The 17,097-nt window shown below is 46.0% G+C and overlaps 1 protein-coding gene across 12 annotated transcripts in view; it reads left to right on the top strand.

The window, feature by feature from the left end:
• Positions 1–853: 853 nt before the first annotated feature.
• The window catches only part of LOC143989174 (uncharacterized), a 61,827-nt gene continuing 45,583 nt past the window's right edge, over positions 854–17,097 (top strand). For 9 of the 12 annotated variants that reach the window (XM_077489211.1, XM_077489207.1, XM_077489213.1 and 6 more), the window contains exon 1: positions 855–1,054. In XM_077489211.1, coding sequence (XP_077345337.1) covers positions 952–1,054 — 103 coding nt within the window. In that variant the 5' untranslated portion in view covers positions 855–951. Of the gene's footprint in view, positions 1,055–17,097 lie in introns of all 12 variants that reach the window. The other 3 variants (XM_077489208.1, XM_077489209.1, XM_077489210.1) reach the window with 2 other exon arrangements.

The raw sequence follows: 17,097 nt of genomic DNA, 5'->3' as shown, positions 1-17,097 counted from the left end.
CTAGGGGGCAGTGTAGGGGTTAAGTGTGCCCTGGGGAGTGTTTCTAACTGTGGGGGCGGGCGTGGCTGTGCGTGACACATCACTGATCTCTGCTCCAATCACAGGGAGCAGAGATCAGTGACAACGTCACTAGGCAGAATGGGGAGATGCTTGTTTACGTTAGCATCTCCCCGTTCTTCTTGTCCGTGAAACGATCGCGGGTGTCCCCGCAGACATTGAATCTGCGGGACCCGCGACCCAATTCACGGAGCTTGCCGTGCGCGTGCCCGCAGGCTGCCTCTTAAAGGGCAACGTACAGGTACGTTAGTCTGCCTGTACAAGCCCTTCTGCCGACGTATATAGGCGTAAGGCGGTGGGCAAGCGGTTAATGACTGTTTCAACCTACATTTGATGACCATTAGCACCTGCTTGGCATAATTGATTAATCATATACCTGACTCTAATCTTACAAAATAATAGACTTTATGCAAGTGTAAGAACTGATGCTGCTTTGAAACCAAAGCGTGGTCACGGCAAATATTGATTTTTCTCCTGCTTGTTCACTTTGCATTTTGTAAATTGACAAACATAAACAATTAAAATATATATTTTCAAAAGCATTACTTTACAGCATTTCTTCACACCTGCCTAAAATGTTTGCAAAGTTCTGTATATACTGTATATATACATATAAGCATTTATAATAAAGATCTGTTTTAATTGCCATCTAAATTATAGAAAAAAATTTGCCCCCATGGGGAGGGTACCTGAACTGCCTTTACTTGGCTTGTATACTGCAGTGAAAGGGTTAACCCCCCCTGGTACATTGCCATCTTCACCGCCCTTGTGTTCCCAGACATTGCACGGTGTTCTGCAATCCTGGGATGGTGTCACTGTGATGGTGGGGGAGGGTGTCAGGTACAGGATGTTTTCACGCTGCTGTGCCGGTGTTACACTTGATAATCAGAAGAGATGACGACCAGATCCAGAGACATCATGGCTTCAGTTGGTCTCTCCATCCTCCTGGCTCTCATCCTCTGCACAGTGTGTACTGGAACACCATACCCGTCTTCAGGTCAGTGGCATTGACAGTAGCAGTGTATAGTTTATATCCTATCTTGAGTAAGTTATGACTTTGACATTAAGGCTTCATGCGTGGACTTCATGCATAACATCTCAGGTGCTTTTCTGCGGCCAAAGAGCCCCAGCATATTTCCCTGACTGCAAAAGTGTTACATTTTGGGAAATACATCATATGTGCATACATGAGTAAATACCAATGCAAAAGCGATTGACATTTATACAAGTATGGCCAAGTACAGCCATTCACTTGTATTACTGGCCACAATACCTGCGCCTCCCCAGGCATGGGAGTTTGCCCAGGTTTTTAGGCTTGAGGACACAGGAGCTATTAAAGCAGGGATCCACCCTAAAGTGGAACTTCCGCTGATCGGAACCATCCCCCCCTCCGGTGTCACAATTGGCACCTTTCAGGAGGGAGGGGGGTGCAGATACCTGTCAAAGACAGGTATTTACACCCACTTCCGGGCATAGACTCCCACGGGAGTCTATGCCATTTCCTGTCCTGCCGCGCTGTCTGCTGGGACACAGGAGAAAGGCAAGCTGTGGGCTATCAGAGGTTTCCCCCACTCTCCCCTCCTTTCTCCTGTCAGGGAGAAGAGACGGCGGCTCTCGCCAGGTTCTCCACCCAGCTTCCTGCCTGCTCCGTTCCTTCCTTAATGGCCATAACTGAGGGCCAATCAAAGGAGACTAGGAGAAGAGAGCACCATGGGACAGGTAGTCCCAAAGATTGGTGGCCCCATTTTCCACAGGGAGGAGGCTACAGCTCGATCAAGAGAGAGATTGAGAGACTGCAGCCTGGAAAAAAGCTGAGTGAGAGAGTGCTACAGGAAAAAGAATGAGGAGTGTGCTGGGCGGAAGCCAGAGAGGGAGCCATGCTGCCCAGCGCCACCAGAGAGCGAAAGACTGAGCCTCTACCAGGGTACAGACATGCTCAACTACTGACCAGAGTCTCCCCCGGGTAACCCAGAGTGACCAATTGTCCAGCCAGAGGAATCACTGCTGTAGTTTCGCTGGGTCTGGTAAGAGGGCCTGTTGACCATTATCCATTACTTATCCTAGGGACTGTACTACGTCTGAAAACTCTGACCATGATAATGTGATAATTACATTGTCGAAAAGGGGCGGTGCATGGGTGACCCTAAAATGATGCCCCCCCTGAAAAAAGTTCTGCGGATGCCCATGTGCCCAGAGTGTCAGTATTCTGTGCCATCACCCCATTTTCGCAGTCCGCAGGTACCTTTACTGGTAATTGAAGTGCCTTTTGAAAGAATTGGCATGGATATGGTGGGACAGGTAGTAAAGTCTGCCTGGGGCTATCAGCACATACTGTTAATACTGGACTATGCCACATGGTATCCTGAAGCCATAACTCAGCTAAGACTATTGCCAAAGAGCTTGTCCAGGTATTTAGTCATGCGGGTACTCCAAAAGAGATATTAATGGATCAAGGCACACCATTTATGTCCAGAGTCACTAAAGAATTGTGAAAGTTGTTCAAAATCTCCCATCTACCACCGCCAAACTGATGGTCTTGTGCAGAGATTTAACACGACATTCAAAAGCATGTAAAAGTGTGGTGAACAAAGATGGGAGAAATTGGGATTTTTTGCTGCCGTACCTCATGTTTGCTATACGAGAGGTACCTCAGGCAGGGCCGTTTTTAAGGCAGGGCAAAAGGGGCAGCTGCCCTGGGCCCTGTCATTGTTGTGGGGCCCAAAGCAGCTGCCTCATACTTGTCAACTATGCCAGTTTACATTCCCTTGTCCCTTGAAGTTTTAATCCCTTGTTGTGTCCTGATATCTCAGTGTGAAGTTCTGCTACTAATGCTGCCCAGCTCTGCCCTATTGTTGTGTACAGATGACTCACCTGCGGACCGTGTTTACATGTAAATAACCTGCATTCATATGTAAATAGCAGCATCATTAATGTGTAAATAGCTGCATCCGGCGACATAGATCTGAAAATAAAGGCGGCATTCGTATGTATACCATGCCCCCTGCAGTGAGGAGATGATGTGCTGTAATCTCTAGCAACCAACCAATGAGCAGTATTACTGTATAGTAATCTCTAGCAACCAATCAACAAGCAGAAATCATGTGCTAGAAACTAATCAGCGTGCCGTATTGTGTGCTGTAACCACTAGCAACCAGTCAGTCAGCGGTAATGATATACTGTAACCTCTGGCAACCAATCACGATCGCTGCCTGATCTGATACAGTAAACTGACCTTAAAGCTAGCTGCTATTTATTGCATGTCTCCGAGCCGATGGAGAACGAAAATGTATGGGGGAGGGGGCCTAAGAAAACGTTTGCCCAGGGTCTAATCAATATTAAAGACGGCCCTGACCTCAGGCATCTACAGGTAATTCCCCTTTTAAACTACTGTATGGTGGACATCCCAGGGGAATGCTAGATGTCGCAAAAGAAACATGGAAGGGAGAGATGCCTTATAGAAGCGTCATCGAGCATATCTCACTCATGCAAGATAGGATTTCCGCTGTCATGCCATTTGTAGGGGAACATATGGAGAAAGCCCAAGAGGCCCAGAGAAGGGTTTATAATAAGGGTGCCAAGACTAGACCCTTCAACCCTGGTGATAGAGTCCCCACAGTTGAGAGTAAATTCCTAGAAAAATGGCAAGGTCCCTTTGAAATTATGGAAAGAGTAGGGGAAGTAAACTACAAATTTTACCAGCCAGGGAAAAGGAATCCAGAGCAAATATATCACGTTAATCTCTTGAAACCTTGAAAGCACAGAGAGACTTTACTGGCAGTGCCAACTCCTCAAAAGGACATGATCCTTGTGACAACTGAAGTACCCATAACTGAAACCTTGTCAGTGGCCCAACAGAAGGACGTTAAAGAGTTTGTGAGTAAGAATAGAGACTTTATCTCTCACCTACCTGGATAGACCAGTGTTAGTTAGCCCTTGTACACATGATTGGACATTCCGACAACAAAATCCGTCGGATTTTGTCCGAAAATTGTGTTGCGTACACATGGTCGGAAAAAGTTGTCGGAAAATCTGATCGTTCGTAACGTGATGACGTTATTTTGTTATGACGGGACTACGTTCAGGCTAGTAGCCAATAGCTTTGGTCTATTAATTTGATCTGAGCATGCGTGCCACTTTGTCCGATCGGAATTCTCTACAAACGATCGGACAAAGTCCGACCAGATCATGTTGTCGGAAAGTTTTATAGCCCAGCTCTAAAACTTTGTCCCAAGGGCTTATACAGCATGACATAATTACAGGACCGGGTGTCCATGTAAATGTTAAGCCCTATAGAATACCAAAGGCTAGGTCGAGAGGCAGTTACATAGTTAGTCAGGTTGAAAAAAAAAAAGTCCACCTAGTTCAACCAAAAAAAGAACAAAAAAAACATACAATCCCATACACAATCCTTCACCACAGTTGATCCAGAGGAAGGCAAAAAACCCCAGCAAAGCATGCTCCAATTTGCTACAGGAGGGGACAAAATTCCTTCCTGATCCCCGGAGAGGCAATCGTATTTTCCCTGGATCAACTTTACCTATTAATGTTAGTACCCAGTTATATTATGTACATTTAGGAAATAATCCAGCCCTTTTTTTAAAGCAATCTACTGAGCGGGCCAGAACCACCTCTGGAGGTAGTCTATTCCACATTTTCACAGCTCTTACTGTGAAGAAACCTTTCTGTTTTTTCGGTTGCAAATGAAATAAAGAACATGTTAGAGTTGGATGTGATAGAGGAGTCCCACAGTGACTGGTTAAGTCCCACGGTGATAGTCCCAAAGCCAGATGGCACTATAAGGTTTTCAGGGCTAGGCTCAGCCCTCCATTGTCAGTGCTCAGGTTACTCAGCTGTCAGTTAAGTGCCAGTACTTGTCGTTCCACAGTGGCTCACCTGGTGATAATTTTCTGCTCGTCAGCCAGCCCCTTCTGGCTTTTTAAACTGCCGGATTCATTCCTTTGGTGCCTTCGCCTTTGGTCAAACATATCCTGAAACTCTCTGCTGTGTTCCTGTTGAAGACTTGCCTGGCTGACATCCCTTCTGGTTCCTGATCCTGTCTGCTGCCTCTGACTACGCTGATCTCTGGCTTCCTGATTTACTGGCTTGTTCTGACTACCCACTTTGGCTACAGAACCCTGGCTATGTTTTGATTACAGTTACTATTTGTACAATTTTTTACCATTATATTGAAAGGGGTGATTTTTACTGCATTTTCTGTCTCCATCTGATTCATGGTTCCTGACAAAGGTTTTGTAATGATTTCAGGAACAGCATGTCCAAATTTGATGCGTGCCCAATGCCTTGGGTTGACAAGCTTGTTGACAGATTGGGAAGTGCCCGGTACATAACTACTTTGGATCTGACTAAAGGTTATTGGCAATTACCCCTAACAGAATCAAAATCGAAGATGGCCTTTTCTTTTCTAGCCCTAAGGGGTCCTGAAAATGTTTAGTTAGTGCCTGCATGGCAAGGATTTATTTTCTGTTTTGTTTATTTGATTTTTATGCAACCTTTTAAAAATAAAACTGGCTATAAGTAAGATATTAAGAAAACCTGTCATTTGGACTACCCTTTTCCCCAGGGAAGGTGATCCCTATTTAGCTATCCCCCCCCCACAGTATACATACACATGGAAGAGATTTTCCTAAAATTGAACTGTTAAAGAACTCTACCAGGGACAGAAACTGGGGCACCCCTTAAGAAAAAATGGCTGCCAATTCTCCCTTAAGGAATAACCGATGCTGCGAATGTGGTATGCAAATGAGCTCATATTCTCCCCATTGAAATCCCTTACCTTTAAATGAGAACATACACCTGCCTTACCTTCAACTTGAAGGTAGAGCAGGGGTCTCCAAACTTTTCTATATGAGGACCACATTGTATATTTTACAAATATTCACAGGCCAAAACAAAATCAGTTTTTATAAATCAACAAATCCAATCTAAATAAATTACATGTTTTACTTGGAGTTTTTTTTATCTTTGTAATCAGTATAATAGGATTTGAAGAACAGAGAAAAAACTTTATTAAAAAAAATAAATCCTAATAAACTTCCCCACTTACATCAGATTCCCCATCAAAGCCTCCTTATATCAGAATCCCCATCAAAGTCCCCCTTGAATGAGTGTCCCCCTTACATGAGAGCCTCATTCAAATTCCCCACACAATAGAGTCCCAACATCCAAGTCTCCATCAAAGTCCCCCTTACATCAACATCCCTCTTACATGACAGTCCCCATATTCACAGGCTGAAAATCAGTTTTAGCAATCATCTAAAAGAATAAGCAAGTTTTACTTAGAGTTTTTTTGTTTTTTGTTTTACTTTGAGTTTTTTATTTATTTATTTTTGCAATCAGCATTATGGGATTTGAACAACAGAAAAAAAATCAGTAACAAAAAGAAATTACAAAAAAACTTCCCATCAAAGCCTCCTTATATTGGAAGCCCCATGAAAGTCCCCTTTACATGAGAGTCCCCATTAGAGTTCCAATCAAATTCCCTATATATTAGGGCCCTTCTTTAATCAAAGCCCCCCTTACATCAACATCCTCCTTACAAATGAGTCCCCATATGAGTCCGTCATATCAGAGTTCCCATCAAAATCCCCCTTCCATCAAATTCCTCCTTATATGAGAATTCCCACCAGAGTCCTCCTTTACATCATGGTCCAAATCTGAACACCCCTTACATCAGGGTCCCCATAAGGCGCCCCCCCCCCCCTTATATCAGAGTCCCCATAAGTGCCTCCCTTACATCAGATATAATCTTGCAGTGGTCCAGATTTGGCCTGCAGGCCATAGTTTAGAGATAACTGGTCTGGAGTCAGTTCAAGATATTCCACAGATCACGTTAACCCCATGTACCAGATGGACAAGGACTGCAAACACACAGAGAGATACTCCAAACAACCAACACACAAGGAAATAATCCTTCACCTTTAATATCTTAAAAGTTTGAGCACAATAGACACAAACTATGCTACTAGAACACTACTAGAGAAAAAAAAACTAAATCCAAGTACTTACCAATAGTTAAACAATGCCTTTACCGTGATGGAAAGAGGACCTATGCCTCCACCGTGATGGAAAGAGGACCTATGCCTCCTCCGTGATGGAAAGAGGACCTATACCTACACCGTGATGGAAAGAGGACCTATACCTCCTCCGTGATGGAAAGAGGACCTATACCTACACCGTGATGGAAAGAGGACCTATGCCTCCACCATGATGGAAAGAGGACCTATGCCTCCAGCGTGATGGAAAGAAGACCTATGCCTCCACCGTGATGGAAAGAGGACCTATGCCTCCACCGTGATGGAAAGAGGACCTATACCGACACCGTGATGGAAAGAGGACCTATACCTCCTCCGTGATGGAAAGAGGACCTATACCTACACCGTGATGGAAAGAGGACCTATGCCTCCACCATGATGGAAAGAGGACCTATGCCTCCAGCGTGATGGAAAGAAGACCTATGCCTCCACCGTGATGGAAAGAGGACCTATGCCTCCACCGTGATAGAAAGAGGACCTATACCGACACCGTGATGGAAAGAGGACCTATGCCTCCACCGTGATGGAAAGAGGACCCATGCATCTACCGTAATGGAACAAGGACCTATGCCTCCACCGTAATGGAAAGAGGACCTTTGCCTCCACCGTGATGGAAAGAGGACCTTTGCCTCCACCGTGATGGAAAGAGGACCTATGCCTCCACCATGGTGGAAAGAGGACATGTGCCTCCACCGTGATGGAAAGAGGACCTATGCCTCCACCGTGATGGAAAGAGGACCTATGCCTCCACCGTGATGGAAAGAGGACCTATACCTACACCGTTATGGAAAGAGGACCTATGCCTCCACCGTGATGGAAAGAGGACCTATGCCTCCACCGTAATGGAAAGAGGACCTATGCCTCCACCGTAATGGAAGGAGGACATAGGCCTCCACCATGATGGAAAGAGGACCTATGCCTCCACCGTGATGGAAAGAGGACCTATGCCTCCACCGTAATGGAAAGAGGACCTATGCCTCCACCGTAATGGAAGGAGGACATAGGCCTCCACCGTGATGGAAAGAGGACCTATGCCTCCACCGTGATGGAAAGAGGACCTATTCCTCCACCGTGATGGAAAGAGGACCTATACCTACACCGTTATGGAAAGAGGACCTATGCCTCCACCGTGATGGAAAGAGGGCCTATGCCTCCACCGTAATGGAAAGAGGACCTATGCCTTCACCGTAATGGAAGGAGGACATAGGCCTCCACCGTGATGGAAAGAGGACCTATGCCTCCACCTTGATGGAAAGAGGATCTATGCCTCCACCTTGTAGGAAAGAGGACCTATGCCTCCACCATGATGGAAAGAGGACCTATATGCTTGTCAAGACCTCAGTAAAGGAATACAGAATGGCATCATTAGCCATTTTTCCAGCACAGTAGGTTTCTTTACATAAATCATTTACTTTTCCTATACCACAATAAATGTGTTATCTCAAGCAATATGGAGTAGCATAAATCCCTACACAATAGAGAATCCTCTAGGTAGGCTATAGCCTACAAAAAAATACAAAAAGTCTCATTCATGTGGTTACCCATAACATCATCCAATCACAGAATATCATTAGTAAATAAATAAATGGTGTCAACACAGGGTGGTACTGTGGTGGACAACTAGAAAGTGTGTTTCCCATATTCACAGGCTGAAAATCAGTTTTATAAATCAACAAATTCAATCTAAATGAATAAACAAGTTTTACTTGGAGTTTTTTTTTTTTGTTTTACTTGGAGTTTTTTTTTTTTTTTTTTTTTGCAATCAGCATTATGGGATTTGAACAACAGAAAAAAAAATCAGTAACAAAAAGAAATTCCAAAAAAACTTCCTCACTTACATCAGAGTCCCATCAAAGCCTCCTTATATTGGAATCCAAGATACAGTTTTTAAATTATTATTTCATTTATTAATGGAAAAAAACTGTTTAAACCTGCCTGACCCTATGTGAAAAAGTAATTGCCCCTCCCATGCTGAATCATGAATTAACTGTGATTAACCACAATTTTTTTCAAAGCTGAGATAAATTTCACTTGCCACACCCAGGCAAGTTGAATCAAGAAATCACGTAAATAGAAGCTGTCTGACAAATGATGCACGCTAACAGGTCACAAAAAGCCACACATCATGCCACAATCTAAAAAAAAAAATCAAAAACAGATTAGAAACAAAGTAATATACATGTATCCGTCTAGTGAATGACGGGGAGAGCCATTATCCACAAATGGAGATAACTTGGAACAGTGGTGAACCTTCCCAGGAGTGGCCGGCCCACAAAAATTACTCCAAGAGCATGACGACAACTCATCCAGGAGGTCATAAAAGAACCCAGAACAACATCTAAAGAACTTCAGACCTCACTTGCCTCAGGTAAGAGCAGTGTTCATGATTCAACAATAAGAAAGAGACTGGGCAAAAATGGCATCCATGCGAGAGTTCCAAGGCCAAAGCCACTGCTGACCAAAAAGAACACAAAGACTCTTCTCACATTTACCAAGAAACATCTTAATTATCCCAAGACTTTTAGGCAAATATTCTGTGGACTGATGAGACCAAAATTTAACTTTGTGGAAGGTGTGCGTCCCGTTACATCTGGCATAAAACGAATACAGCATTTCATAACAAGAACATCATGCCAACAGTCAGATATGGTGGTAGAGTGATGGTCTAGTGTTGCTTTGCAGCTTTAGGACCTGAACGACATACCATAATTGATGGAACCATGAATTCTGAGCTCTACCAGAAAATCCTAAAGGAGAATGTCCGGCCATCAGTTTGTGACCTCAAGCTCAAGTGCACTTGGATTATGCAGCAGGACAATGATCCAAAACACAACAGCAAGTCCACCTCCAATCAAACAAAGCAAAATTTAGGTTTTGGCATGGCCTAGTCAAAACCTGGACTTGAGATGCTGTATCATGACCTTTCACAGGCCATTCATGCTGGAAAACCCTCCAATGTGACTGAATTAAAACAATTCTGCAAAGAAGAGTGGGCCAAAATTGCTCCACAGCAATGTGAAAGACTCATCGCCAGTTATTAACGTTTGATTGCAGTTGTTGCCGCCAAGGGTGGCACAACCAGTTATTAGGGTTAGGGGGCAATTATTTTTTCACATAAAGCCAGACAGGTTTGGACAGCTTGTTTGTCTTAATAAATGAAACCATCATTTAAAAACTGCACTTACTCGGCTATCTTTGTGTAATAATAAAATATTTTGATGATCTGAATCATTTAAGTTTGACAAATATGCAAAAAAATAAAAAATCTGAAAGGGGGTAAATACTTTTTCACAGCATTGTATATAAATATATTTGGTAAAAACAGGTATGAAAAACATACACCAAGAGGTTATGAGTGGAAAACGTGTTACTGACTAACTAAAGATGAGTTGTGCCGCGTACACACGAGCGAATTGTCCAGCGTACTTAGTCCGGCAAACAATCCGGCGGATAGTCCGGCGGACTTTCTACCGAACGGACTTGGCCACACACGGACACACAGAAAGTCCGGCGTTTGCTAGCTCGATGACGTACAGCACGTACGACGGGACTAGGAAAAGGAAGTTCAATGGCCAGTAGCCAATAGCTTCCTTTTCGTACTTGCTTCTGATCATGCGTCATTCTTAGTCCGCCGGGCTAACATACTGACGAACGTATTGTGCGCTGAAACCCAAGTCCGGCGGAAAGATTGGACTGCAAAAATACTTTCTAAGTCCGCCGGACTTTATGCTGGAAAAGTCAGCTGAAGCCCACACACGATCGAATTGTCCGGTGAAATGCGTTTCGGCGGACTAAGTACGCCGGACAATTTGCTCATGTGTACGCGGCATTAGTCTTCTATTCAGTTAAAAACAAAGCAATGTAAAGCCATATCATCCTTGACATTGGTGAATACCCCAATAATAATAGCACAGCAGATGACCAAGCAAGTACTATCCTGGCGGAAATAGTCTTGGGGGCCAACAACACCAACTCGGGGTGTATCCGATCGGCTCAGAGGTTGCTCATTATTTGCTCGACTAGTTTTGCGCTATTACATGCTTCTTTGGGAGCTAATCACATCTATGTGGATCAGATATACAAAGGATCATTTTTTACAACTGTTGATTCATATTGTCTGAAGTTACCTTCTTTTTTCTGTATGCTTCTGAATTGTTTTATCTTTTGACTCAAGATTATACTTGTGACTAGTGATGGACGAACTTCCGACGGGACGTTTCGCGAACGCGGGCCGCGAACGAGGCCGACCGTTCGCGAAACCGAACGTTCTCGGTGGGCCCCATTGACTTCAATGGGAGGCGAACTTCGCAAACCTTTAGGTCAAATTTGCAGCCACAAGATAATTATTAGCTGGGCAAACATAGTCCCACCACATGGCCAATGACATAATACATGTATGAGGTGAATTTGGGATCGATAACTACAAGCATTCTTTTTTTATATGGGAAATTGTTCTGACAATTCAGGACTGTGGAGCGCATGAAGGCAATGGAGGAGAGGGAAGGTCAGGGACCAGGGTAGGCAAAGAAGAGGGTGCAGGAGATGATCACCAGCAGCGTGACATACAGCAATGACACATGCACCGTGATAGAGGCATCTGACAACAGCACCGTGATAGAGGGCACTGACATCAGCAGCGTGACATAAAGCACTGACATCAGCACCGTGATATACAGCACTGACAGCAGCACCGTGATAGAGGGCACTGACATCAGAAGCGTGACATACAGCACTGACATCAGCACCGTGATATACAGCACTGACAGCAGCACCGTGATAGAGAGCACTGACATCAGCAGTGTGACATACAGCACTGACATCAGCACCGTGATATACAGCACTGACAGCAGCACCGTGATAGAGAGCACTGACATCAGAAGCGTGACATACAGCACTGACATCAGCACAGTGATATACAGCACTGACAGCAGCACCGTGATAGAGAGTACTGACATCAGAAGCGTGACATTAAGCACTGACATCAGCACCGTGATATACAGCACTGACAGCAGCACCGTGACATTAAGCACTCACACCAGCACCGTGATATACAGCACTGACAGCAGCACCGTAAGCAGCCCCAGGAGGAAGTCAGCACAGCACAGGGATGGTGTGATCCCCTCATAATAAGCAGGCCCAGGAGAAACTCAGCACAGCACAGGGATGGTATGATCCCCTCATAATAAGAACCCCCAGGAGGAAGTCAGCACAGCACAGGGATGGTGTGATCCCCTCATAATAAACAGGCCCAGGAGAAACTCAGCACAGCACAGGGATGGTGTGATCCCCTCATAATAAGAACCCCCAGGAGGAAGTCAGCACAGGGATGGTGTGATCCCCTCATAATAAGCAGGCCCAGGAGAAACTCAGCACAGCACAGGGATGGTGTGATCCCCTCATAATAAGAACCCCCAGGAGGAAGTCAGCACAGCACAGGGATGGTGTGATCCCCTCATAATAAGAACCCCCAGGAGGAAGTCAGCACAGCACAGGGATGGTGTGATCCCCTCATAATAAGAACCCCCAGGAGGAAGTCAGCACAGGGATGGTGTGATCCCCTCATAATAAGCAGGCCCAGGAGAAACTCAGCACAGCACAGGGATGGTGTGATCCCCTCATAATAAGAACCCCCAGGAGTAAGTCAGCACAGCACAGGGATGGTGTGATCCCCTCATAATAAGAACCCCCAGGAGGAAGTCAGCACAGCACAGGGATGGTGTGATCCCCTCATAATAAGCAGGCCCAGGAGAAATTCAGCACAGCACAGGGATGGTGTGATCCCCTCATAATAAGAACCCCCAGGAGGAAGTCAGCACAGCACAGGTATGGTGTGATCCCCTCATAATAAGCAGGCCCAGGAGAAACTCAGCACAGCACAGGGATGGTGTGATCCCCTCATAATAAGAACCCCCAGGAGGAAGTCAGCACAGCACAGGGATGGTGTGATCCCCTCATAATAAGAACCCCAAGGAGGAAGTCAGCACAGCACAGGGATGGTGTGATCCCCTCATAATAAGAACCCCCAGGAGGAAGTCAGCACAGCACAGGGATATCATAAGCAGCCCCAGTATAAATATGACACTGCTCAACCTCTTCAAAGAGGAGGGTAGGGGCATATAGTACGGTGTGCTTTTTTGGGACAAGGAAGTGAGCCAAATGAAGAAAGAAGGTAGTGCACCTCAACCCTATGTATTGTGGACCGATAACAGTCCTTATAGAATAGCAGACTGTACCTCACTCAACCCTATGTACTGTAGCACCCTAGACCAAGTTACCAGTCCTTATAAGAACTTTTGTGGACCAAGCAGGTTGTGTGTTAGTGATTAGCAGACTGTACGTCAGTCCCTATACCAATGAAGAACTGCTGCAGTATAGGGCAGCAGTCAGCAGTAGTGCACCTCAACCCTATGTATTGTGGACCGATAACAGTCCTTATAGAATAGCAGACTGTACCTCACTCAACCCTATGTACTGTAGCACCCTAGACCAAGTTACCAGTCCTTATAAGAACTTTTGTGGACCAAGCAGGTTGTGTGTTAGTGATTAGCAGACTGTACGTCAGTCCCTATACCAATGAAGGACTGCTGCAGTATAGGGCAGCGGTCAGCAGTGGTGCACCTCAACCCTATCTATTGTGGACCGATAGCGGTCCTTACAGAACAGCAGACTGTACCGCACTCAACCCTATGTACTGTAGCACCCTAGACCAAGTTACCAGTCCTTATAAGAACTTTTGTGGACCAAGCAGGTTGTGTGTTAGTGATTAGCAGACTGTACTTCAGTCCCTATACCAATGAAGGACTGCTGCAGTATAGGGCAGCGGTCAGCAGTGGTGCACCTCAACCCTATCTATTGTGGACCGATAGCGGTCCTTACAGAACAGCAGACTGTACCGCACTCAACCCTATGTACTGTAGCACCCTAGACCAAGTTACCAGTCCTTATAAGAACTTTTGTGGACCAAGCAGGTTGTGTGTTAGTGATTAGCAGACTGTACGTCAGTCCCTATACCAATGAAGGACTGCTGCAGTATAGGGCAGCGGTCAGCAGTGGTGCACCTCAACCCTATCTATTGTGGACCGATAGCGGTCCTTATAGAATAGCAGACTGTACCGCACTCAACCCTATGTACTGTAGCACCCTAGACCAAGTTACCAGTCCTTATAAGAACTTTTGTGGACCAAGCAGGTTGTGTGTTAGTGATTAGCAGACTGTACTTCAGTCCCTATACCAATGAAGGACTGCTGCAGTATAGGGCAGCGGTCAGCAATGGTGCACCTCAACCCTATCTATTGTGGACCGATAGCGGTCCTTACAGAACAGCAGACTGTACCTCACTCAACCCTATGTACTGTAGCACCCTATACAGACCAAGTTACCAGTCCTGATAAAGAGCTTTGTGGAACAAGTGAGTTGTGAATGATTAGCAGACTGCAGCAGAAGGGCAGCAGTCAAGTATAATTTTCTTTCTATATTTGGAAGAAAGAATATTATACGTGTACAAGCCTATTACCATACCACTGATACCAGTCCTGAAAAGAACCTTTGTGGAACTAATAGTAACAGCAACTCTTTAAACTGACCCTCACTGCCTGACACACTGCTTCCTTCCTGTCCTTATACAAAGTGGCAAAAAAGAGGAGACTGGAACGATTAGTGGTTACTGGAATAGCTCTTTTGTGGACCTGATAGTAACAGCTAATAATGATGATGATGATGATGATGATGATGACTAAACTGACTCTCCCTGCAGCACACACCGTCCTGTCCCTTTCTCTAAACTGACAAAAGACACTCAGGCTGCTGCAACAATCAGTAGCACAGCAAACCTATATACACCTAACACCTATACCAGTCCTGAAAATAACTTTTGTGTACCAAATAGCTAGCGATTTATCTCTCCCTACTCCACACAGCAACCTTTCCCTATAGTGACAGAAGAAAGAATGTAAAATGGCCGCCGGATCGGGTGTATTTATAAGTTAGGGGGAATGTCCAAGTGTCCATGTGCTGTCATGTCTCAATTGGCTGTCCTGTACCCCATGATGGATGTGTCATCATAGGTCAAAGTTCTTTTACACATTAAACACGTAAGTCCGCCGGGGCGAACGACGCCAATAGTCGAGCGAACGAGCGGACCGCAAACGGCCGAAAATTCGCCGCGAAACGCCTGCCGGGCGAACCGTTCGGCCATCACTACTTGTGACATTTACTCTCTTTTTGTGCCTTGTCACACAAATGTATATTTTATATAATTTAATAAAAACATTTGTAAACAAAAGATGTACAAAGGATCAAAGATCTTATAGCTTCATAAATATGATGTAACAATATAGTGCAGGAATCTCCAAACTACGGCCCTCCAACTGTTCCAGAACTACACTTCCCATGAGGCATTGTAAAACGCTGACATTCACAGACATGACTAGGCATGATGGGAATCATGATAGGTCCTAAACAACTGGAGGGCCATACAGTAGTTTGGATACCCCTGATTATAGTGCATCAAAAAATAGATGGATACAAGGGAAACATTATAACCTTGAATGTTACTTACAACGGTAAAAAGATTTTTCCAATTATATGCATGGCTGGGCGAGTACAGGGGCATGGAGGATCACACATGTCCAGAGGCGTCTTTAGACTTTGTGAGGCCATTAGGCATAACTTAGACAGGAGGCCCCACTCACACCCCTAATGGAAAAAATTATTCAAGAAATAAAAATTAACTGCATACATTGCATATATTAAGAGCCTTAAAGTGCTGGTTTCAGTGTCCTCTATCTCATCACAGGTGTCAGTACGCTCCCTCTCTCTCTCAGTACTGGCGTCTTGGTGCTGGAGTCAGTGTCCTCTTTTTCAGTGGGATTCAGTGTTCTGTCTCTATCAGTGCTGTACCTAGGTGAGAAGGGGTCCCTGTCCCCAGGGGAGAGTGGGGGCCCTGTCCCCAGGGGAGAGTGGGGGCCCTGTCCCCAGGTGAGAAAGGTCCCTGTCCTCAGGGGAAAAGATGTCCCTGTCCCTAGGTGAGAAGGGTTTCCCTGCCCCCAGGGGAGAAGGGGTCCCTGTCCCCAGGGGAGAAGGGTGTTCCTGTCCCCAGGATGTCCCTGTCCCCAGGATGTCCCTGTCCCCAGATGAGAAGGGTGTTCCTGTCCCCAGGATGTCCCTGTCCCCAGGATGTCCCTGTCCCCAGATGAGATCGGGGTCTCTGTCCCTAGGTGAGATGGGGTCCCTGTCCCTAGGTGAGAAGGGTGACCCTGTACCCAGGTAAGATAGGGGTCCCTGTCCCTATGTGAGAAGGGTCCCTGTCCCCAGGGGAAAAGAGGTCCCTGTCCCTAGGTGAGAAGGGTGTCCCTGTTCCCAGGGGAGAAGGGGTCTGCTGTCCCCAGGGGAGAAGGGTATCCCTATCCCCAGGGGATATTGAGGTCTCTGTTCCTAGGTGAGAAGGGTGTCCCTGTCCCCAGGTAAAATGGGACTCTCTGTCCTTAGCTGAGATGGGGTCCCTGTCCCTAGGTAAGAGCGGGTCCCTGTCCCCAGGTGAGTTGGGGGTCCCTGTCCCCGGGTGAGATGGGGACCCTGTCCCCAGGTGAGATGGGGTCCCTGTCCCTAGGTAAGAAGTAGTCCCTGTCCGCAGGGGAGAAGGGTGTCCTTGTCCCCAGGTGAGATCAGGGTCCCTGTCCCTAGGTGAGAAGGGTCCCTGTCCCCAGATAAGATGGGGTCCCTGTCCCTAGCTGAGATGGGGGTCCCTGTCCCCAGGTGAGATGGGGGTCCCTGTCACCAGGTGAGATGGGGGTCCCTGTTACCAGGTGAGATGGGGGTCCCTGTCCACAGGTGAGATGGGGTACCTGTCCCCAGGTGAGATGGGGTCCCTGTCCTCAGGTGAGATGGGTTCCATGTCCACAGGTGAGATGGGGGTGGTCCCTAGGTGAGAAGGGGTCCCTGTACCCAGGTGAGATGGGGTCCCTGTCCCTAGGTAAGATGGGGGTCCCTG

Source organism: Lithobates pipiens, unplaced genomic scaffold (genome assembly GCF_037356315.1).
Source record: "Lithobates pipiens isolate NorthernLeopardFrog02 unplaced genomic scaffold, aLitPip1_a1.2 Scaffold_18, whole genome shotgun sequence".
In the NCBI taxonomy this organism is placed as follows: Eukaryota; Metazoa; Chordata; class Amphibia; order Anura; family Ranidae; genus Lithobates; species Lithobates pipiens.
Note: the sequence above shows the minus strand (reverse complement) of the source record. Positions and strands in the feature narration are given on the sequence as shown.